At 35.9% G+C, this 24225-nt stretch overlaps 1 protein-coding gene across 10 annotated transcripts in view; it reads left to right on the top strand.

Moving 5' to 3' along the window:
* Nucleotides 1-24225, top strand: part of BIRC6 (baculoviral IAP repeat containing 6) — a 227928-nt gene that overhangs the window by 193549 nt on the left and 10154 nt on the right. For 9 of the 10 annotated variants that reach the window (XM_035000880.1, XM_035000872.1, XM_035000874.1 and 6 more), the window contains 5 exons: nucleotides 8849-8994; nucleotides 9649-9759; nucleotides 15716-15933; nucleotides 17556-17717; nucleotides 20907-20984. In XM_035000880.1, the coding sequence (XP_034856771.1) occupies nucleotides 8849-8994; nucleotides 9649-9759; nucleotides 15716-15933; nucleotides 17556-17717; nucleotides 20907-20984 (715 nt within the window). Of the gene's footprint in view, nucleotides 1-5942; nucleotides 6116-8848; nucleotides 8995-9648; nucleotides 9760-15715; nucleotides 15934-17555; nucleotides 17718-20906; nucleotides 20985-24225 lie in introns of those variants that run through there. The other variant, XR_004678476.1, reaches the window with a different exon arrangement.

Here is a 24225-nt window from a genome sequence, read left to right on the forward strand (position 1 = left end):
TTAAATAAAAAATAGATTTGCTGTGTACTCTGCAAAAAAGGTCTCTAGATTATGATTGTGGTTACATATAATGATTTTCATTGAAATTATTTCTTCTGTGTATATTACATTTTTTATCTTCCTTTTATGGATGAGAGAAATGAGAGTGTTTTGTCCCAGTACTGAAAAGAAGTTTACTCTCAAGCTGGGAATAACCTGATAGAGATTATTCTTTCCCAACTGATTTTGATCTCAAAATTTGAAGAGTGAAGGAGATTATATGAGTGAGCTGACTCTCTCCCAACCATGCTGGAAACCTTCTTATAAGAGGAAACAGAAAGATACTCTTAAGAAACTGAAAAGGCAGATCATTTACCTGGGTATTACCTAATTTGTATGTTAGAAATTTGTGATTATATTTAGATAGGGGAGAGCTGGCCTGGTCACAAGAGCATGCCTGATTTAAACATTTAACAGATGTTTATTGAACGTTCATGGGAGCATAGCAAGAAAATTGGGTCCTTTTTCTAAGATAAGATAAATGGGGTTAACAATAACTTGACAATTTTAATTACACAGTCCATGGCATATTAGAAGTGTAAGACATTACTGAAGAATCAAACCTGATTTGGAGACCTATGGAATAAGTAGGAAGTAGCTAAATAAAGTGGGGCAGTGGGCTGGTATACCAAACTGAGAATAAGTATCACATATTCAGGGAAACCTAAAGAAATTTTGTATGACTGGATATAGTATATGGGTGGGAGATGAGGCTAGAGAGGAAGGCAGGAGCTCAAAGGTGAAAAGGGGTGTATTTACAGTTACTTGGTCTTAAGTGTGGTGATGAGCTACTGAAAGGATTTCAGAGATCTAATCCGATTTTCATTACCCAACTTTCTATATATCCGAAGGCTTGAACAAGAATGACTGCTTATAGGAAGAACTAGAGTTGTTGCCACTGTGGCACAACACCATGGGAATGCCTTTGATGCCTAGTAGTTCTGTAATTCCTGAGTTTTTGCTATTGTGTGTATGAGATATAATTATAGATGCATGTATATATCAATGCAAACACATGTATCTGAAAAGTAGCTTCTGAATTTTAATTTTTGAAATAATAGACTCTAGAGCATGTCTCACATTTCCTTCAATTATAATTATACCTTAACAAAATGATGACCTCTTATGGATGAGGCTAGTTTGATGACTGGTGTAGGACTCTGATGGGGTTGATATTTGCTGGAAACCAGAACACTACTTAGGGAGTGAATGTAGTACTTCTCATTTATTATATTCCTTTTTCTGGCTTAAAGTTGACCATTCCTTAGGTATTTGTTAAATATTTACTGTACAAATTGCATTGAGAGCCTCCTAAAGATGATTACTATTTTAAGTCTTTTATTCATGATTCTTTATTTTTACTGTCCACCACCTTTTCTAACCGTTCCTTTCAAGATTCACAATGTATAACTGCATAGAGCTAATTTGAATCTAATGGGTAACATAGATGAACTGATTAATATTGCTGTGGACTCATTATTAGTAAGCATTTAGATTAAGATAAATCAGGAATAACATTCCTTTTAGAAGCACAAAAGAACAGGCAAAAGTGTATCAATTCAGAATATCACAGAGAATTTTATATTCAACGTTTTCTAACTTTTGTCTGAAATAGACAAGATTAGAGGTAATTAGCCATCAGGATTTTTTCAGGAATCAATTTTTGAAAATATGGATGACATGTTTTATACATTAGTTATATATCAGTTTGAAAGCAAGTGTGCCTATGAGGTTAAATGTAATTTTCTCCTTAGGCCATTTTCTTCCATGATCTGTCACCTAAAACCTAAACAGTATTGGAGCATTTCAGGATGCTTTCTTCAGGAAATTTTGTACTTTCTTGTTCATTTGAAATTTTTTATAATAGTTTAAACAAAAATGGGGAAATGGTTAATTAAACTATAAATATTGGTTCTATTTAACTTGCTTCAATAATATAGTTTATTACTTTATTTCAGAGACATTGTTCAAAAGCCACCTTAGTAATCACTTAAGTAGAAAGAACAGTGGACTTCCAAAATGATAAAAAGCTACATTTCCTTTGCTTGTCCACGGCCATCCTCGGCACCTGTAAAGAACAAAGAATTGAATATTTATGCACACAGGACTTACACTCTAAGTGGAACTAACTCCCTTGGTGATGGTTACAAAGTTTCCTAATCATAAAGCTCCCTCTTTCCCTTGCCCTCAGTGTACCAGTATTAACCCTTTCTTTCTTGCCTAATGCAGAAAAAAATTACTGGCTTCTTGTTTCTTTTACCCACAAAGTCTTAATTTCTGGCTTTTTTCTTCAGTTTTATACTTTAATGATTTTTGTGTCTAATACTTTTTAATTTTAGGCCTACAGGCAGTGGAAAGAGATAGTTCCGCAGGGACCAAAAGAGAGAGCTAGGGAGATGGTGACAAAGCGCATTGAGAACGAGAGAGGGTATCAAATAGAATACAAAGAGGCATACAAGGTGTCAGCAGAGTTACCCACAGGCCAGAGAGAGCCTGTGATTAGATGGTCATTGATGCATAAGTCCAGAGTTACTGCCACTTAATTTTGTACCAATTACAAGGGGTCAAAATCTGGCGAAAATGAATTTTCATAACTGTCAGATCGATGACCGAGGCAGGCAGAACACCAGAGTATTTCTTGCATTCCTTTGTTTTGCCAGTTTGAAATAATTTTGATTAGTATAGTATTTGTGTTTTGGCCTCTGTGCTTTTATTGATTTCCTTTCTTTTTTCTTGAGAATTATAAAAACTGATTTAAATTGTGGGGTAAGTTATAAATATATAGTAACATAGAGTTATATAAAAAATATACAGAAGTAATATTATGACCTTAACTTCTATGTAGTACATACAGTTTCAAAAGTTCTTATATATTGTTAGTTTTCCCTGATCAATGCTGTAGGCAAGAAAATATTTATTATTGTCGTTTGACAGAGAATGAAACTACTGCTTAAGACTTTAACATTAAAAACTTACCAATAGGTTATAAATCTGGCATATAGCTCCCCAGTCTCCTGATGCCTATGATCTTCATGATTAAAAACAAAAATTTTTATGAAGAAAGACCAGTCAATTGACCGTTATTCCAGATACACCATTGCTACCTCTGATCAGAATAGTTCATTAATCACTTAGGCTTTATGTGTGTAGAATGGCTAGACTTGAGGCTTAACTGGTTCTTGAAAAACACGTTGATCAAATGCCAAAATACAACTTATTCTATTACTTAAGTGATTAACAAAAAAACTCATAAAAAATTATAAATTGACTTTATACTTCTATCTCCAAAGCATCATATAACAATATGAAATGATTATTCTTTATCAGATTACATTATATGAGCTTTATGTTTCAGGACAGTGTCCACTGTCTTTATCTCAAGCAGTATTTCAAGCACTCTGAATTGTTGTGGAATTTGAAGTGTCTTGCTGAGTACGATTTAGTTTGTAATGAATCCTTCTGGGCACATCACAATAAGTAACCTGTCCCATATTATCTATAGGTGTTAGAGCTGTAAGGGGACTCTATGGGGTTCAGGTAGCTCGGATCCTTCTTTTTTATAAATAAGGAAAACAAGGTCCATAAATACTGTGATTTGTTCTAGGTCCTCTGATGCTTGCATTCTATTTGATACCTCTCTCGTTCTCGATGCGCTTTGTCACCATCTCATATTTCATTAAGTATGCATAGCATTTGAGTTGTGCCTAAGCAGTAATTACTACATTACTGAAGTAAACCTCAGCCTCACTGTTTTTTGTTCTCTCTAGTACATGAGCAGGAAGCAACTTTATATAATTATCACTTACTTGAAGAGTGGGTCAGCTTTACCCATTTGATGTTTTGCTTGCTCAAAAGAATTAATAAAAAGCACTCCTGAAAATTTCTTGGTTATTGATGTGAAGATATGACCCCTTCAACTTTTACATACCAGTCCTGGTGAAATTCAGTTTCTGCTGGCTATTCCAACCTGCGTTAGATCAACACAAAGTTAGAGTATAGCCATAGTAGTTTGGTTTCCCTTTTGAGTAAGTATGACACTTCATAGCTTCCTTGGAGCAGGAACAAAGGCAGTTATTTTATCTGTAATCTTCTATATGGACTTTTGCTGCTGGAGTCCAGTAGGCAAATAATCCTATGTAGTATACTTAGTATTTGATACTTCACCAAAAATTTGAAAGAGGGACTTGCTATCAATCAAGTAATCTGAATTGCTAACAAGGATGCGACCCAGATGCCTCTGTGCTGAGTTTAAGGTGCTCTGGACATTGCAGTCCTCTTGAACAGCATGGAAGCAGCCATCCTCTATTGTCGGTTCCCTTAGCTATCTCAAAGCATCTTCCTGGTGCAAAGAAGTTCATCATATTCAAAAGTAACTGAAATCTCTTGTAGAAATATCCACTTCCTTTTTATCTAACTAAGCACTAAGATTTAGTTGACCTCCTGCTAAAAAGGCGTATTTTCTATCAGACTCTCTTACTGTAACTGCTTTAAGCTAGTTCCTCTAGGGCTTCAGTCAGTTAATAAAGAATTTCAGTTCTAGCCTCCTAGTTTTGTTTCTGTTGGAAAAACATTTCCTAGTTTCTCCTCTTTTTTCCTCTACCTCTAATACCTACAGAATGAAAGAGGCCTGGTTTCATTCCCAGGAATCGTTTGTTGTAATCATACATATATATATATATATATATATGTATTTTTTTTTAAGTTTCTTTTTTTGATGACCTTGAACAGGTTTAGTCGTTCATCAGCCTTTTACTCGGTGATGGAGACAGCAGTGCCAACATTTATTTTACTATCTTTTATTTGCCTCAGTTGGATTGTCTCTTGGTGAAGCATATTATTTGTGGCTTCTCCATTCCACAGTAGCACACAGTACCTTTATTTTGTCCTGTGATGTTTAGTCTGACCTAAAAATTATATTTTTATCTAATCTAGAAATCAAGACTTATTTTTAAAGGCTTCTCATACCTCTGTTTGGAATATTTCCTTCTCTTACAGTGCTCATTTATGCTTCCCAAGACAAGGAAGATTTTATTTTCAATTTTAAATCAAACTGAAAACTAAAACTGGTACTTCCATTTGGAAAGAATTTAAATAAAAACAAAAGGGAATCAATTAAAAACTAAGCTTTAAACTAACAGTGGAAAGCATTCATCTTAAAGAGGTCTTTGCTCCATTTACTGGTGCATTTCAAGAATTATTTTCATGTTTTCTGGAGATAATTAGAAGCAGATAGTTCTCCACAGTAATATTTTTAAAAATCTTTCTGCTTACTTTTAATCTTAATTTGTTTTGGACTTTAATCCCTGGCAAAGTGGGGTATTACATGATGCATTGGTTTACAGAAAAATGTAGAAGTTTCATTTGCTTATAGTTTTAGACTCTTCCTCTAAGATGGTAATTCTTAATAGTTCTGGAATCTGGACATTTCAGCATGTTGTCTGCAGACTACTTCTTCAACATGGCTCTGCTTTTTAAATGTTTATTTCAATTGTGTGATAGTTTTGACTTCAGAATTAGGAGTGCAGGGAATGGAGGTGATCTTTCCTAATGTTCCACCAAGAAAATAGCTGTATTAAGCTGTCTTCAGTTTACAAATTATAAAAGAACATAATTCTGGTATTTTGCATTTAGTCTTAACAAAAATCCAACTTATTTTGGGTGATAGTGTTAGCAGAGGCAGGTCACTATAACTGAATGTTGAGTTATGGTTTTTTTCTTTTCTTTTGTTTTTACAAGAAAGATTTACCCATTTTGCTCACATCCTAGTTCAGATTATATGTCACAGAGCCAAAATTTGCTTAATTTATTAGCCTTTTAGGTGGAATTCACAGCATAGTGGAAAATGTTTGCAGATAATTCTGTGCAATAGTAGAAACTTCAGTTGATTCCTCGTATTTCTTCAGGGCAGTGATCACAACCAGATTCAACGTATGCACAAAGCAGCGGATACCATGGTAGCGGCCGTCGCTGATTGCTTTTACCATGTTGGATCCATTGTCAGTCTCAAAGACCTACTTCCAGCTAGGTGCCTTGAACTCAAATAGCTTTTCCCACAGACTTCAGGATGTGAGCTAAGGTATGGCCTTTTTTCATGAGCTGGGCCTACATATGGGTTGACAGTAACCTGCAACTTTTACAGAAAAGAGACTACTGGCTGTAGTTTAATATTAGACAATGACTAGTTGTAGTCATCGGTAGGCAGGGAGTATGTGTTCTTCATATATTTGAAGTACTCTTGCCTTTTGGGCATTCTCCCTTTTTCTCCTGTATGTTTTCATCAAGAAGATGATTCACGTAAAAATTTCTCATTTGAGCCTGGAGTAAAGGTCTAAAATATATCTGTTTTATGAGTTACTGTTATCTTTAAAATGAGATATATTAGATCAGTTTTTTCACACATTTGATATAAAAAATAACATTTTTTAAACTTGTAGATTTTTGTACTTTAACATTTTTTTTAATTGATGGTCAAAAAAATTTATAAAATTTACCATCCTGACTATTTGAACTATTTTAATAACAGGAATGTCTCCTACTAATCATCTTTTAAGAACTGGAATTAGGAAATTGGTATTCATGTATAGGGCTTGAAATTTAGAATGAGTACTTTTTCCAAGGGTAACTTGCTCTAAATTGCATTGATGCAGTTTACTGTCCATGCCAGACATTCTTATTTGTTCAAGGAGAAAGTACCCTAATTCTGGAAAAATGAGCTTCACTTCCATATCTTTCTTCTCTGCTTGGCAAGATGTGTTTCTTAAGTGAAATCTTTATTGAGCGTATAATGGATCAACTGATGACAGGTTTTAGGAAACCATCTTTTATTTTATTACGGCTATAACCGTAACTCTTCTGGTTTTTCAAACTACTTACTGTTGTTTTCCTATTATGGTCAGTGGCCCTATTACTTAAGAATTTTTTAAGCCCTGGTATTAGAGGAAGAATCATTTACAATTGGCAGGGAGAGAGAGTACTTATAAATACAAAAGGAGTACTGTCAAGCAGTTTATGTACTTTTCTTGGCCCTCATTGTTTGTCACTGATTGTGAATAGCTGTTGGTAAATGCAGAAATTGAGAATCTGTTGGAGCTTATCTACCAGAATTATATCTTTAAGAAAATCTCAACTTTATAGCTATAAAAGACCCAATATCTTGTTTGATTCTAGCACTTAAAATGCCGCTATTTCAGTCTTAAAATATTCATTCACTATATTCTCCTTACATATACATGCAAACGTATATGTTCATATACACGTGTACACATGCAGGAGTTGATGACTGAAATGATGTTCAATATAACATCTACCAAATGGTCCTGAGTGACAAAGGAAAGTTGATCGTGTGTTCTCTGTGACTTCTTCTACCTCAGGGAAGATAAGAAGAGCATAGGAGAAAAGGCAATAACCCAGTGACACATTAAGTCATCTTGCCAGGTTAAGCAATATATACCTTATAGTTAAAAATGTCTGTGGATACTCGTTTTTTCACACACTGTGGGAATCAATTCAAAACACATGCATAATACTATGTATGTTTACCCTTGCTACCCACCTGAGTGGCACTTCTTAATTTACCTCTTATTATCTCCCTAAAGTTAAGCACTGAATTGCTTCGGAGTAGATTTTTGTCTTTGTGATAAGGAACAGTTCATTTATACATAAATAACCATATCATTTTGTTAAGGACTCTTCTACCTCTTGTCAGTCTTTGTATAGTTCTCTAAGGCTCCATGCCCACTTCGTGAAATAGTGTTTTAATAAAATTGCCAAGTCATTTTGTTGGTAGGTATACAACTAGAAAAATAAGTGATGTGTAGTCTAGATCGTACCTTAGCATGAATATTTTAAACAACTTTATTTATATGTGATTTCAGTTCGTATTATCTATTTAATGTATTAACAAAGATGTAAATTTTAGTATATAAGATGTAAATTTTTAGTATCTAAGCAATAGTGTAATGATTATTATGTAAATAATATATGCTGAGAGTTGAAATAGACAAAAGGATATTGATATTCACTTGTTATTTTCAGTGACTGTTATGATAAAATTCTGTATTCATCTAGAAAATTTAAAGAAACATTTTGATGCCTTATAGACTGAGACATTGTTGTGGTACATCCTATTATGATGTAAAATTTGATACAAGGTTGGGTACCTTTTAGACCCTGAATAGGTAATGCATCTAAAATGATTATGTCCTAAAACTTAGTGTTTAAATACAGTTTCGATGTAAAAAAGCACATTATATTAAGATACCTAGCAGTGAACCTGTGTTTAACTCTGGAATATTTCTTTTATTTTTCCCCTTGGGAATTAATACATTTACTGTGAGTGAAATACAAATACTATTAAGGTGAAAAACTACATATGGTCCTTTGATTCCCAAGTCTTAGAAGACAGAAGATAGACTTCTGTTACTTTTAGATAATAGAAGTGACTTCTCTACTTCTAGGTATTTATAATTAGTGTAAGTGTGTTTTTAAAAGTGTGAATCCAAGGACGTATCAGGTATCTGGGTCTTCTTACAGTATGGTGTTTCTACAATGTTTGTTTGTTTGTTTGTTTATTGCATTTGAAGGAAAAACCTACCCAAAACTTTATTTATTATGCTAGGCATTATTGTATGACTTCAAAAGCAACAATGAATATAGTTTAAACTATTTCTGCTATATATCATATGTATGTCAAATGAAATGACACTATCCTTCTGCTTTTAACCACTTTTTTACTTACAGAGGTACTTATTTTTCAATTCTAAAATCTTCGTTTTCCTTGCATTTCTTTCCATATTAAAAAAAAATTCAGATCTAAAAGGGAAAATGTTAAAACAGGAGTAAAACCAGATGCATCTGATCAAGAACCAGAAGGACTTACGCTGTTGGTACCAGACATCCAGAAGACTGCTGAGATCGTCCATGCAGCTACCACCAGTTTGCGGCAGGCCAATCAAGGTATAGCACTGCCACTTCTCTGCTGTTTTTCTTTGGATCCGGAGATGTTTCGTTTACTTCTGAAAACTCCCTTTCTTTTTCTTCTGTGTTAATGGTTTTCAAGCAAGTTCCTTTACCTAAAAATTTGTTGTCAGGTTTTCAAATTAATCATGAATAGCCTCTAATTTTAAAATATTTATTTCTATTATGTATGATTAATCCTAGATTCAGTAGGCTAACAACATGCATCCTGATTTTCTCTTCTTGTTGGTAGTTGTGAAATTGAAAAATGCCATCATATTGGATAGGAAGGAATACATGAAGACAATGTGTGAGAATTTAGTTTAAATTGGTATTTTCATGTCTTAGCAATGGGAGATACAAATAATTCTGTATTATCTATTGTTTTGCTTCTGCTGTTTTGCCTGATTGGATAAAACTAATTAACATTTTAAGAATTTAAGCTTTAAAGTTGATAAGGGTCTTAGCCCTATAAGTTAGTTATGTTTATGAAATAGAAATCTTTTATTCTTAAATGGGTACAATAGGAAAATAATTGTGAAGAATTGGGTAACTTTTTGGAATTAAAACTTTGAACTCTTGAAGTTAATTGTTTTTGTTTTAATCTTTTAAAATGTATGCTTATGTTATTTATCTTGAAATATTAAATAACAGAAAAAAAACTAGGTGAATATTCAAAGAAGGTGGCTATGAAACCCAAACCTTTATCAGTGTTGAAATCACTTGAAGAAAAATATGTGGCTGTTATGAAGAAATTACAGTTTGGTAAGTTGAAGTTTTAATCTTCGTTTCTTGAGATCTCCTTTCACATTGTGTAATAGTGCTGCTGAGATGTGTTCTAGTAAATTAAAGACTTTAAAGGTTCCTCATACCATGAATCATTCATACCCTATGTATATGTGTGTGCACACAGTATGTAGAGAGTATAAATATGTATGCGCACACATGCAAAAATTTTTATCATTTTATCTCTGGATTTATATATTTTTAGTTATATTTGGGAATCATGATTCTTTAGAAACCTAGGGGGAAAAAAAAACCCCAAATCAAATGTCTAACGAACAGGTAGAAAGGGCTTTCTTTCTTAAAGACCTCTCCATTTCTTTAAAAAAAAAAAAAAAAAAAAAAAAAAGACCTTTCCATTTCTGTATATCCTGGCCTAAAGGAAGCTAAGGCCTGAGACTTTTAATGAAGTCTGTTACTGTTGCCATTTTAGAATTCCATGAGATTTGCCTTTGGAAAGTACAGTTAACGTAGAGTTCTCTCGTAGCCTTTCCTATTCCAAAACTCTTGACAAGTAAAGACTGAAGAATACAGCCTATCAGTCCCTCCCATAAGGTGCTAGCCTATAAATAAACACTAAAATTCCAAATTTTGGTGACCATTAGTAACTGTTATTGTCTGTGCCTCTTTTCCACCCTTGAGAACCAGCCAAAGGACTTGGACTATATGAAAAACAACACTAAAGCAAGAGTTGTCTACTGTCTGAAACTTCTGTTTCAAAGCTTTTTAGCTTTTGCTCTACCTTACCTCCCAGGTTTGCAATAAAAATCACATACAGTAATATATCTGAAAATGATAAAGCACTCAGACCGTTGAAAGGTCTTGTTCATCATTTTAAGATTGGAAGAATTGAGGTGAAGTGTATATACTGTTATTCAGAAAGAATGTAACATTTTTGCCAATGGATCCATGTTTTTGGAAAATTGTGCCTGCCATTGATAGGTTGTGACCATTTTGTTTAATAAACACTTGAATTCAGGGGGCTCCTCAGTTGGTTAGGGGTCCAACTCTTGATTTCAGCTCAGGTCATGATCTCAGGGTCATGGGATTGATCCTTTGCCAGTCTCCACACTCAGCAGGGAGTCTGCGTGAGATTCTCTCCCTCTCCCCCCACCTCCACGTAATTGTACGTGTGCTCTCGCTCTCTAATAATAAATAAACCTTTAAAAAATAATAAAAACAAACACTTGAATTCAGGAAAATATAATAACTACAAATGATTATGAAAGTAACAGAAATATTGCTATAATTTTAAAGTTGCAAGACACCAAGAAGAAATGCTATACAAATACAACATAAATCCTAGATACCCTCCAAGGGTTATCATACAAAGGAATATGAAAATTACTGGGGAAAGCCACACACATACAAGGATCAAGTATGATCCTTGTAGCCACATTCAGTATCACAATTAGCAGGAAAAGGAGTCTCAGAGTTTAAATAGATAATTTTTTGAATCGAATGAAAGCCTTTGTGTAGTTATAATTTGATTAATGTATTTTATTGCAAATCTTGTAAAATTAAATTCACTATATCATGTAGAATTAAACAGCTGAAGTAGACTGGAGATAGGTCAAGAGCTGTCAGTAGCATTGCATTAAAATGAAATACTTGAGGGGTGCCTGGGTGGCTTAGTTGGTTAAGCATCTGCCTTCAGCTCAGGTCATGATCCTGGAGACCCTGGATTGAGTCCCGCATCGGGCTCCCTGCTTGGCAGGGAGTCTGCTTCTCCATCTGACCCTCCCCCCTCTCATGTGCTCTCTCTCAAATAAATAAATAAAATCTTTAAAAAAAAATGAAATGCTTGATATATACCTCCGCCCAGTTTGTCTGCACGAAGCAAGAATCAGATGTTAGATGGATCTATCTTTAGCTTCACATTTCTATATACTTTTTCACTTTGTGACAGCCTGTTTTCTGTGAAAGCATTCCTCTTTTCCACTTCCCCCCACCTCAGAAACTCTTTCTGCTTCTTTATTGGTTATCTAATTACGTTTTTATTATGAATGAGATTTAGTCTGTGAGTTGCTCCAACTAGGTAACAATGCATATTTACCAAAACCTTTAATGTCCATTCCTGAAATGGAATTTTGAACCTCAGATCAGTAGACAGTAACTTTGTTGGGAAACCCCTGAAAGCACGCTTAGCTTAAAAAATAAATCCTGAAAATCTAAGACCTTTCTAGTATGACTCTAGTAGGTATGTCAGAAGAATATCATTCGGTTGCTTCCCACTTAGCCCCTTTAGACATAGCACTACTAATACTTGGTAAAACTATATAAAGAGGAAGAAAAAGTGGTCCATAGTCAATATTCAGGATTTTAAGTAGCATTTTATAAACCACATATGATTTGCTGTTATTGCTGAACTTTGGATTTACTGATCTTTAATCATTCACAGAGGCTTTGGATATAACTAGATTTAATCAGCTTTTTAGGTTCTTTATTTTGAATTTTTATTCACAATTTTTGCTCTTCTTTTGAGTATATAATTTGCAAACTTTAATTTCCTCTTCAGTGGTTATAGAGTTTTAGCCAGGAGTGGGAGGTATCAGGAATAGGGTAGTGGAAAAAGAAGGGATGACTGTTCTAACCAAAAATTGGTTTCTTTCTACTTGGGAAAACATTCTTCCTGGTGGGCAAAAATTTATATAGATTGAGTTACTTTATATAACCTTACTATATCATTGAAAAGCTGGTTTTGGCTTTTTAGGAATCTTTTAAAAGTGATTATTTTTTCTCTTCCATTGTTACTGTTACAGTTCATGAATCCTGTAAAGACACTGTAGGATATAACTATCATTTGTTTTCTGATACTGTACAATACCATTTTTATTTCTCTTAAAATTTTTCCTAAATAAATAAAATCTTTTTGTTGTTGTTTTGTTTTTTAAGATATTTATTTGACAGAGAGAGACACAGCGAGAGAGGGAACACCAACAGGGGCAGAGGGAGAGGGGGAAGCAGGCTCCCAGCAGAGCAGGGAGCCCGATGCAGGGCTCGATCCCAGAACCCTGGGATCATGACCTGAGCCGAAGGCAGACGCTTAACGACTGAGCCCCCCAGGCGCCCCAAATAAAATCTTATAAAAGATTTTTATAATCTTTTATAAAGCCCCCCACTGCTCCCCCTGCTTGTGCGTTCTCTCTCTCTCTTTCTCTGACAAACATAAATAAATAAAATCTTTAAAAATAAATAAATAGGGGCGCCTGGGTGGCTCAGTCGCTAAGCGTCTGCCTTCGGCTCAGGTCATGATCCCAGGGTCCTGGGATCGAGCCCCACGTCGGGCTCTCTGCTCCGTGGGAAGCCTGCTTCTCCCTCTCCCTCTCCCCCCCGCTTGTGTTCCCTCTCTCGCTGTGTCTCTCTCTGTCAAATAAATGAATAAAATCTTTAAAAAAATAATAATAAATAATAAATAAATAAATAAATAAATAAATCAAACATTTATTATTTCACCGTTTCCTTGGGTCGGGAATTCAGGAATGGTTCAGCTCACTGGTTCTGGCTTAGGGTCTTTTACAAAGTTGCTGTCAGGATGTTGGCTGGAGCTTCAGTCATGTGAGATCGTGACTGGCTCTGGGGCCTGAGCTTTGGAGCTCACTCACGTGGCTGTTGATAGGAGGCTTTATTAGCTCCTTGCCATGTGAGCCTCTCCAGAGGACCTCTTTCTTGAGTGTCTTCACACATTGCATCTAGCTTCTCTGAGAGAGAGTGCAAACAGGAAGCCACACGGCCTTTTATGATTTACTTTTGGAGGTTGTATACCATTGCTTCTGCTTTATTCTTCAAGAAGTAAGTCACTAAATCTAGCCCATACTCAAGGAAAGGGGAATTAATTTTTACCTTTTGAAGAGGGTGTCACAGACTTTGTGAAAGTGTATTTTTTTGGTAAGACTATTTAGCACACATGCACATGCAAGTAGGGGGAGGGGAAGAGGGGAAGGAAGAATATCAAGCTGACTCCAGGATGAGCGCAGGGCTTGATCTCACTGACCCAAGCTGAAACCAAGAGTCCAACGTTCAACTGACTGAGCCACCCAGGCGCCCCTAATTGAATATTGTAATAAAATTTTGGTATTAGTAGACCCTGGTCTCTTATATGCATATGATAGAAAAGTTTTCCTCCAGGCATGGGAATGGGCTTGTGTGTTTCTGGTGAATTGCTGTTTACTCGAAGGAAATTCATCTCTGTATTATATGAAAGGCAGCAGAATTGGGCAGATGAAATAACTCCAGTTTACAAGTTTACTGACAGGAAGTAATTTTGCCGAGAACAGTACATTTGATCAGTAACAGTTATATGTACTATATAGTAAACTAAGTTTTGAACATTTCTTCTTAAATTAGATTCTGCTCATACAGAGTTGATGATAGTTTCTACAAGAAATGCACCAAAAGTTTCTTTTTCTCTCTGAAAGATTTGTTAAATAAAGATGTGGCACTCCTGTTTTGAACATACGGAGTGCACAGACCTGTGACACTTTATAGGTCTTCCCTCTTTTTCTACATTATAAACTCCTTGAAGGCAGATTTAGTTTCCTATTTATCATTTAACCCAAACAGCCTAGCCTAGAGCCTTGCACTTGGTAAGTTCTTGGTGAGATTTGGTGCACTAATGCTAATTATAATATAGCATTAAAGTTTTTCCATATATTTAGAATTGTATGAACACAAGATCAAAAATTACTGTTGCTTCTAATGACAGTATTTCCCCTAGTATGTGGTTTTGATTTAGTGTTACAATTTATATAAATCTCTTTATTGTAACCCCATTGGTTAGGGTGGAGTAATCTGAACTAGAGATAAAATTCAAATCCACTTTTTTCTTTCTTTTGTGTACAGAGTTTATAAGTAAAGAATAACTTTAAGTCTTTTTTTTTTTTTTTTAAGATTTTATTTATTTATTTGACAGAGAGAGAGACAGCACAAGTAGGCGGAGTGGCAGGCAGAGGGAGAGGGAGAAGCAGGCTTCCCCCCCGAGCAGGGAGCCCAATGCGGGGCTCGATCCCAGGATCCTGGGATCATGACCTGAGCTGAAGGCAGCCGCTTAGCCGACTGAGCCACCCAGGCGCCCCACTTTAAGTCTTTTCTAAATCTGCCTAAATAGATGGTTAAGAATTAGCCCATTAATTATATTTTCTCACAGTACTTAGAAGATTCATCTTTTATTCCATTAACTTAAATTCTAAAAGTAATGTAAGAGTAAACTTCACCCTGAGACTTTTGTTTTCGGATTCCAAAATCAGTGCAAATATAAAAAGACATATTCTTGTCTTTAAAAATGAAAATCTGAATTGGCAAAAACATTATACCACTCATTTTAAGAATAAATTGTCTTCTGCTTTACATTGTTATAGCTGCTTGATACAGTCTATCAGTTTGTCCACATTGTACATCAAAAAGCATTTCCTGGGGGTGCCTGGCTGGCTCAGTTGGTAGAGCCTGCGGCTCTTGATCTCAGAGTTGTAAGTTCGAGCCCCATGTTGGGTGTGGAGATTAGTTAAAGATAAAATCTTTAAAAAAAAAATCATTTCATGCTTTTGCTTCCATTACGTAGTTCATCCATCTAGCAGTAGGTATGACATAAACATGTATAATTCCGGTTTTTTCAGTCCTCTGCACATTGTGGGGTTTTAAAATTTTTTTGCGTATAGTTGACACACAATGCTCCATTAGTTTCAGGCGTACAACAGCGATTCGTGATCTCTGTACCTTCTGCTGTGCTCACCACAAGTGTAGCTGCCATCTGTCACCATACAGTGCTGTTCCAGTCTGGCTGACTGTGCTCTCTGCGCCAGGCTTCAGTCCCCTCCACTTGGGGTGGAAGAAGGGCTAGTGATTTCTTTGTGATTTTTGTCATTGTAACAGCTATCCTCCATTCTAGTGCTTTCTCTTTTTTTCAGTCTGGTTTTTTTTTTTTTTTTTCTTGTTCTTTTAGATACATTTGAGATGGTTTCTGAGGATGAAGATGGGAAATTGGGTTTTAAAGTAAATTACCACTACATGTCTCAGGTGAAAAATGCAAATGATGCAAATAGTGCTGCCCGCGCCCGCCGCCTTGCCCAGGAAGCCGTGACGCTGTCCACCTCACTGCCTCTTTCATCCTCTTCGAGTGTGTTCGTGCGCTGTGATGAGGAACGACTTGACATCATGAAGGTAGAAAAAAACAACTATTTCTCTGTCTCTCTGGCTAATGTCATTATTTAAATATTCATACAGAGCACTAGAAATAGCATGAATTTTAATAAAATTCTTTTGACCATTTTGGACATTAGTGAAACGAGTCCTTTTTTTAATGTTAGAGTATGTGTATGAGACTGCTTTTCAAAATAATTAGAAGAAAATACCAAAATGCCTTCCTTGAGTCAAGGTTGTATGCAGCTGATATTTTTAAGAGCTTAGTATCAAAGGATTTAATGCTGGTCAATAGAAAAAAGTCATTAAGATTTCTTCCTTGTCATCCAAGATGTTTCTCTTGTGTTTTATACTATCAGTCTTCAAAATTATTCTTTTTCTTTCCTTTTCTAGGAAATTCATGTATTTACAGAACCATAATATCTATGAATTAAGTAATGGTAGTACAGTAATAAATAACTGCACCTTTATGTTTTAACACTGTGGTGGTCTGGCCTTAGGTTCTAAGCGATTGCTACAGCAAGAAGATTATAAAGACTGGACACCCGGCAGGGACGGGAATGGTGGCACACCTGTCTTTACATTTGTCGTTTTATTCTGGGCTACAGCTTCCTTATATGCACAGCTGTTAACTATTGACACATTGACTTGAAGACCTTTTTTGCTTGCTTGCTTTTTTATTTTGCTCTTTTGGGTAATTTTTTCAGTAGAAATCTCACAGACTTGGCCTATTTGACCACACTCTTACCTGTTCCTTGTTACACATAATAGCCAATTATAGAATGGTTGCGTTGGGAAGCATTATATCACTAAATTGGCCGCCTAAGTTCAGACTTGTGACTTTGTCTCTGCTAAACATTATGCTGGACCTAAATAAAAAAGTGCCAACACGGAGCTCCCAGCCATCTATCAGAGTTGTCACAGATTGAGACCCTAGTGCCACTTGCCTCCACACACAGCTATTCAGGACCAGAGGCTTTTCTGCTCATGCCTTGCACAGTTAGTATCTGTTGATCGACTTAAACAAAATTCATTAAATAACTCTGATACTCGCTGTTGGGTTCTTTGCTATTTTTTAGACTACCAGTTACCCTATGGGAAATACCTACTGTTCTCTCAAAACCTTTTTATCATAAGTTGTTACATGAGAACTTTTTGTTAACTACTTGTCTCATTATCCCAGAAAAAATTTTTTAAAACTAAGTTACTTCTCAAAATGTTAACTTACCTGAAGGTGTATTGCAGAAAATTACCCTCATACCTTTTGGATGTGATGATGAGTATACCTAAAATCTCAAATTGTTAAATACAATAGAAAATATCATGAAGGAAAGCTCTTAGAAAAATAGTAACAATATTAAAGGGTATTTGATGTTAAGGTAAGCTCTCCTGCTGCCAATAAGGCATCTTTCTTTTAATAGCCCATTTTCACCAAAACTAAATAACTTTAATCCTAATCTAAAACCATTTCTAGTCATGTTGTTATTTTTAACTTTTAATCTCATTTTTAACATGTTCTGGTAGAGATGTATGTAGGATTAAGAAGGCTATTCTTATTTCATGTTGGATTGTGTTTTTCTAAATCGCGAGTAGTGTCAAGGAAGAGTAACATGGACTTTTGTGTATTTGTACATGCATACTAGGTTCTGATAACTGGTCCAGCGGACACCCCTTATGCAAATGGCTGCTTTGAATTTGATGTATATTTTCCTCAAGATTATCCCAGTTCACCCCCTCTTGTGAATCTAGAGACAACTGGCGGTCATAGCGTGCGATTCAATCCAAACCTTTATAATGATGGCAAGGTAATGTAATTTCGGCCTTTTGTTTCTGATGCCAAAGTATTATAACCAAAGGTTCTTTGTAATTTAAGCAAAAATTTTCTTTTGGTTATCTTCTTTCCGAGAGTTCCCTGGCTTTCTTCATGCTTCTCTTTCCTGTATGCAAAGATTAGCCTGAGGAATGAGAGAGAAGGAACCAAAAAGGGCAGAAACACAACAGTGTTGAGAAGCACTTAGAGTCTTAAGAAGTTACTGAGGGACTTACTCAACATATTCCTTGGCCAGTTGAGACTTTGTCCTGAGCCAAAGGTCTGTCTTCGTCTCTCACCTTTCTTTACTTTCCGTTATCTCCAATTCCAGTTACCTTTTCACAAGTGCCTCAAGCATGGTCCTGTCAACTCTGTATTCCTTTTTTGCATATCATCACTTTTTCTTGCTTTCATAGCTATCCGTGTTTTCCATGATACATGTAATTGTGAATTTATGTTTGCCATTTAACTTATGTTAAAATGTTTTATATTTTTTAATAAATAGGAAGATGCATTCTGTCTGAAAAAGAAGTTGACTAAGAGGTATAAAAGCATTTCATATGACAGTAAACCTTTTAAAATTAGATTTAAAAGAACAGTCATCACTTTTCAAAGTAATTTTGGATAGCTTGATGGAATTTCAACAGTGAATTCCATGCTGGAAGTATTTCATGTTTAAAAATTACTAGATGATCAGAAGAAAATGATAGACTTCATAAGCAGACACTTTGATGATGAGAGGAGCAAGTGCTTGAAGTTGATCTGGTTTATTAAAGGTGAACTAAGTTTTCCCTTGGTTTTGTCTTCATCATAAACTCAGATCATAAAACTGGAATTTGCTTTGTGAGTTTATTGTAGGAGATTTAATCAGAGGTAGACCTTAGTTGCTTTGGAAGAACAAAGAACGGGTCTTTTATAACTGAGCAGAGAAGACGATATAACAATGTTGACTTTACTGAAGAGAGACTAGAATCTGAAGAGTTTAAGTGTAAAATGTTAAAATTTATTTAAGAAATTACTTCCTTAAGACTTAATGGCATAAGGGTTCCTGGGTGGCTCAGTCATTTAAACGTCGGACTCTTGGTTTCTGCTCAGATCATGATCTCAGGGTCATGAGATCTAGCCCCTCATCGGGCTCCTTACTGGGTATGGAGCCTGCTTAAGATTCTCCCTCTCCCACTGTCCCCCTCTCTCTCCCTTTCACCAAAAAAAAAAAGAAAAAAGAAAGAAAAAAGAAGACTTGGATTCCAGATCTCTAGGTAGGGGTAAGAATACCTGCCATTGGTAGTCACGGGGATGCTCTAAAAATGAAGTGTTTGACAGTACCTTAAGTAATGGTGTACAAAGCTGTTCAGGTACAAGTCTCTTAAAATTATTAATGACGGGCGCCTGGGTGGCTCAGCCGTTAAGCATCTGCCTTCGGCTCAGGTCATGATCCCAGGGTCTTGGGATTGAGCCCCGAGTTGGGCTCCCTGCTCTGTGGGAAGCCTGCTTCTCCCTCTTCCACTACCCCTGTTTGTGTTCCCTCTCTCACTGTGTCTCTTTCCGTCAAATAAATAAATAAAATCTTCAAAAAAAAATTATTGGGGTGCCTGGGTGGCTCAGTCGTTAAGTATCTGTCTTCAGCTCAGGTCATGATCCCAGGGTTCTGGGATCGAGCCCCGCATTGGGCTCCCTGCTCAGCGGAAGCCTGCTTCTCCCTCTCCCACTCCCTCTGTTTGTGTTCCCTCTCTCACTGTGTCTTTCTCTGTCAAATAAATAAATAAAATCTTTAAAAAAATAAAAAATATAAAAAATAAGAAAAAATTACTAATGAAATTATGTCCTAAATGAATTAGTATATTTTGCATATTGCTATCACAGAACGATTACAGGAAGAGCAAGGAGATGGACTTCTCAGCTTTATTAAGGACCACTTATTTGCCAAGTCTGTTGCCCATTATATGAAATTGTTAGTTTACAAGTATAGATAAAATGTCCCCAGTTCTGTTTTTCCCAGAATGACCTCTTAACCTCTGTTTGGCAGATAGTTTGAGTTCATTCTTGCTGTCTGAGTGAACAAGTATCTGTGTTGTGAAGTTTGTTCTGAGGAACCCAGCAGATAGATCCTCAAGGCCCTTGCAGGGGGTCTTTGAGTCCTCCTCCTTCCAACTTCATGTTTATGTGAAGCTAGATTTTTCCATATACTTCCACCTAAACAATATATTATAACAAATTGAATGTAGAGACAAATAGGAAATCAAGATCCCTTCTATTAAACCCATATCCATTTGGAAATTTACAAAATTTTGAGAGAGTTTTTTTTTTTTTTTAAAGATTTTTATTTATTTATTTGAGAGAGAGATAGCACAAGCAGGGGGAGAAGCAGACTCCCTGCTGAGCAGGGAGCCCGTTGCTGGGCTTGATCCCAGGACCATGAGATCATGACCTGAGCCGAAGGCAAACACTTAACCAACTGAGCTACCCAGGCACCCCAAGAGAGATTTTTTTAATGTATAATGGTACTACTTTTTCCCGCTGAAAATTTTTTTTAAAAGGTTTGGCAAAGGGGCGCCTGGGTGGCTCAGTCATTAAATGTCTGCTTTCGGCTCAGGTCCTGATCCCAGGGTCCTGGGATCAAGCCCCACATCGGTTTCCCTGCTCAGCGGGAGGCCTGCTTCTCCCTCTCCTACTCTCCCGGCTGTGTTCCCTCTCTCGTTGTCTCTCTCTGTCAAATAAATAAAATCTTAAAAAAAAAAAAGGTTTGGCAAAGAGTTATTTTTCATTATGAAGGAATTGTAATGCCATACAGATTTGGATCACATCTGAAGATGCCAGTTTGTTCTAACAGACTGACCCTTAGTGTTTTGCTGGGGGACGTAAAACTGAGATACTGTGACATGATAGCATTTCAATTTTGCTTCTAGTTGTGGCAGTTTGCTTTTAAAAAGCACTCAATTCTGGGGGCACCTGGGTGGCTCAGTCGTTAAGCGTCTGCCTTCGGCTCAGGTCATGATCCCAGGGTTCTGGGATCGAGCCCCGCATCGGGCTCCCTGCTCGGCCGGGAGTCTGCTTCTCCTTCTCCCACTCCCCCTGCTTGTGTTCCCTCTCTCGCTGTCTTTCTCTCTGTCAAATAAATAAATAAAATCTTAAAAAAAAAAAAAAACACTCAATTCTGTTTATGCTTTCTTCCCTTGTTCCTCAGGTTTGTTTAAGCATCTTAAATACGTGGCATGGAAGACCAGAAGAGAAGTGGAATCCTCAGACCTCAAGCTTTTTGCAAGTAAACACATTTCTCTGAGTTTCACTTAGAAAATAAAGAACTATCTATATTTTTTTAAAAATTGGTTTTAGTGACCAAGAATAAACATAGTAAACCAAAAAAGCTATCCTAAATAGCTTATAGGTGAGCAGTAGGTACAATGAGTCTTGTCTCATCTGGAGTTTAGAATCTTAAGTTAGGGCATAAGACAAAAGTTGCACTTTGCCAAAATTACCTTTAACAAAATTCCCAAGTTGCCCTTAAAGTACACTATGGTGCAAAAAGATAACGTAAGACATAATTTTCTCCCATCTCCCAGTCACTTACAGGGCTTAAACTCATATGAGTAGAATTACTAAACTACTAGTATTACATTTTCTTCCACATATAATACTGTTTTTCTGTAATCTCCTTAATAATGGGACTCATCTGAGGTTCAGAAGCACTGTCCTAGAATTCATAAAACTTGGGATTTGAAGTTCTTATTTTGCAGAGCATTTGACACACATATTTCATAGTCTTGAATTTTGGAAATTAATTTCCACATACCACTTGAGCACATAATATGTTTTATAGCCCATCAAATGCTTTTTGTTGAGGCTTTACCTCCATAGTTAAGAATCCCAGCTAAGAGATGAACAGGTAAGCATGTTAATAACATGAATTAACTTTTTTGCTTGTTTATTGAGGAAGCAGAAACAAATCATTACTGCTCATAATAGTTTAAACTCACATTTAAAGTTTAGGGTTTAAGAGAAACCACCATAAATTATCTCCAGCTAAGCCTACCCTGAAAAGATTCTTTTTCTACACTCTTTATTTTGAATTAGGTGAAAAAAGATATGAAAAATAATTCCTTAGGATGTCACTTTTTTGGTTCTCTGGAAAGACTTTGCAGTATCCTCATGAATTAAGAAAATAGTACCAAGGGGCACCTGGGTGGCTCACTTGGTTAAGCGTCTTACTTCAGCTCTGATCAGGATCCCAAGGTCCTGGGATTGAGCCCCATATCCGGCTCCCTGCTCAGCGGGGAGCCTGCTTCTCCCTCTCCCTCTGCCTGTTGCTTGCTGCTCCCCTTGCTTGTGCATGCTCTCTCTGTCAAATAAATAAATAAAATCTTTAAAAAAAAGAAAATAGTACCAATAATTTTTTCCTTTTTGTTAATCTTGAGACCAAGAAAAAAGAAGTTAGATGATTCATGCAGAGAACTATAAGAAAGTTACTAGAATATTCCTCCCAAGTACTACTTCATTTTAGAAGTGATTATTTCAATTCTAGTCCAAAAACTTTAAAATATTTTTTTTACGTGTATGTTACTCTTGTCAACACAAACTAAGCTTATGACAAGTTTTACTACAAAAGGAAATTCAGAGATATCCTATTTTTCATAAAGTAAATTAGACTTAGCTGAGAATTGAATTTTTTGTTGAATTTATATAATTTAAAAAATAAATTTATAATTTTCAAAGTTTTTTATTTTAAAATTTAATTTGCTTTTAACTTATATATTGCCTGTATACCTAATATATACCCCAAATCTGTGAAATAAAGCAACTTATGCTCAGGGATTTAAATTTTACAAGTTTGGAAACTTAAGTACCCATACATAAAAATTTTCTATATATTCCCTTTAGGGTTTTTTTGTTGTTGTTGTTGTATACATAGTTCACAGAATGATAATTAACATATTAGATACATCATTTGTACATTGTTCTGTTCACTTAACATTAGAGCATATCCATTTTTCCAAGTTATGTTTTTATAATTAATAATCTTTTGAGTTCATATACTGTAATTGAACTGTTTCTCCATTATTGACTAAATATTTCATTTCTGGGGCGCCTGGGTGGCTCAGTTGGTTAAGCGACTGCCTTCGGCTCAGGTCATGATCCTGGAGTCCCAGGATCGAGTCCCGCATCGGGCTCCCTGCTCGGCGGCGAGTCTGCTTCTCCCTCTGACCCTCCCCCCTCTCATGTGCTTTCTGTCTCTCTCATTCTCTCTGTCTCAAATAAATAAATAAAATCTTTAAAAAATATATATATATTTCATTTCTGATTTTTTTAGTTTTATAAATGATAACAGTTACTATATGACGTTCTCTTTATTTTAGATAGTTAGGAAACTATCTGTGACAAACTGACTTGGGCAGCAGCAAGAGGAGGCTCTCTTTTCTGTGCAGAAGTGAATAGCCTGGTCTTCCTCCAGATCTTAGGGAGGAAAGCTTTCAGTCTTTCCCCATTGAGTGTCATGTTACCTGTGAGTTTTTCATAAATTCTCTTCATCAGGTTGAGGACATTCCTCTTTATTCCTGGCTTACTGAGTATTTTTATTACAAATGGATGTTGGATTTTATCAGACACTTTCTCTGCATCTGTTGAAATGATTCTACTATTTTTTTAATTTTATTAATACAATGTATTATACTAATTTGGGGGTGTTAGACCAACCTTGCATTCCTGGGATAAATACACTTGGTCTCTTGGTATATAATTCTTTTTATATATTACTGGATTCAGTTTGCTAGCATTTTGTTTGAGGATTTTTGCATCTGTCCTAAGAAATACTGGTCTCTTTGTGAGGTTCTTTTATTATATATTATACAAGAAATAAATGCATGCAGGCAGGAAAATACTGCTCTTTGTGCTCTGTTAGAAACTTTCTTCAGGGGCAAACTAGGGAGGATCAGGGAAAATTACTTAATTTTCTTCTTGGTTAGATTTTGGGAACCAACATTGTTTTACCTTTTTATTTATCACATGTGCACAAAGGATAAAAGTGCTTTTGCCAGATTGAAAATATTCCACAAAACGTTTCTGAAGGTTATATACAATTAAAAACAATTCCAAGAGGGGCGCCTGGGTGGCTTAGTCGTTAAGCGTCTGCCTTCGGCTCAGGTCATGATCCCAGGGTCCTGGGATCGAGCCCCGCATCGGGCTCCCTGCTCAGCGGGAAGCCTGCTTCTCCCTCTCCCACTCCCCCTGCTTGTGTTCCCTCTCTCACTGTGTCTCTCTCTGTCAAATAAATAAATAAAATCTTTAAAAAAAAAACAAAAACAATTCCAAGATATTTTGAACAGTGGCAAGCTTTATTAGAGTTGCTTGGTTTCTCTGTAGTGAAATTCTTAAAAGAATAATGGTTATTTGTATAAAAATATCACATATGGTAGTCTTATGCCATAGGTCTCATATCCATCAGTAACATAGTAATTGTCTTAACTATTAGCACAATTTAAAATCAAAAGTCTTATTCATTAAAACTTTCA

Source organism: Mirounga leonina, unplaced genomic scaffold (genome assembly GCF_011800145.1).
Source record: "Mirounga leonina isolate KUSES-001 unplaced genomic scaffold, KU_Mleo_1.0 Mir_125, whole genome shotgun sequence".
Taxonomy (NCBI): domain Eukaryota; kingdom Metazoa; phylum Chordata; class Mammalia; order Carnivora; family Phocidae; genus Mirounga; species Mirounga leonina.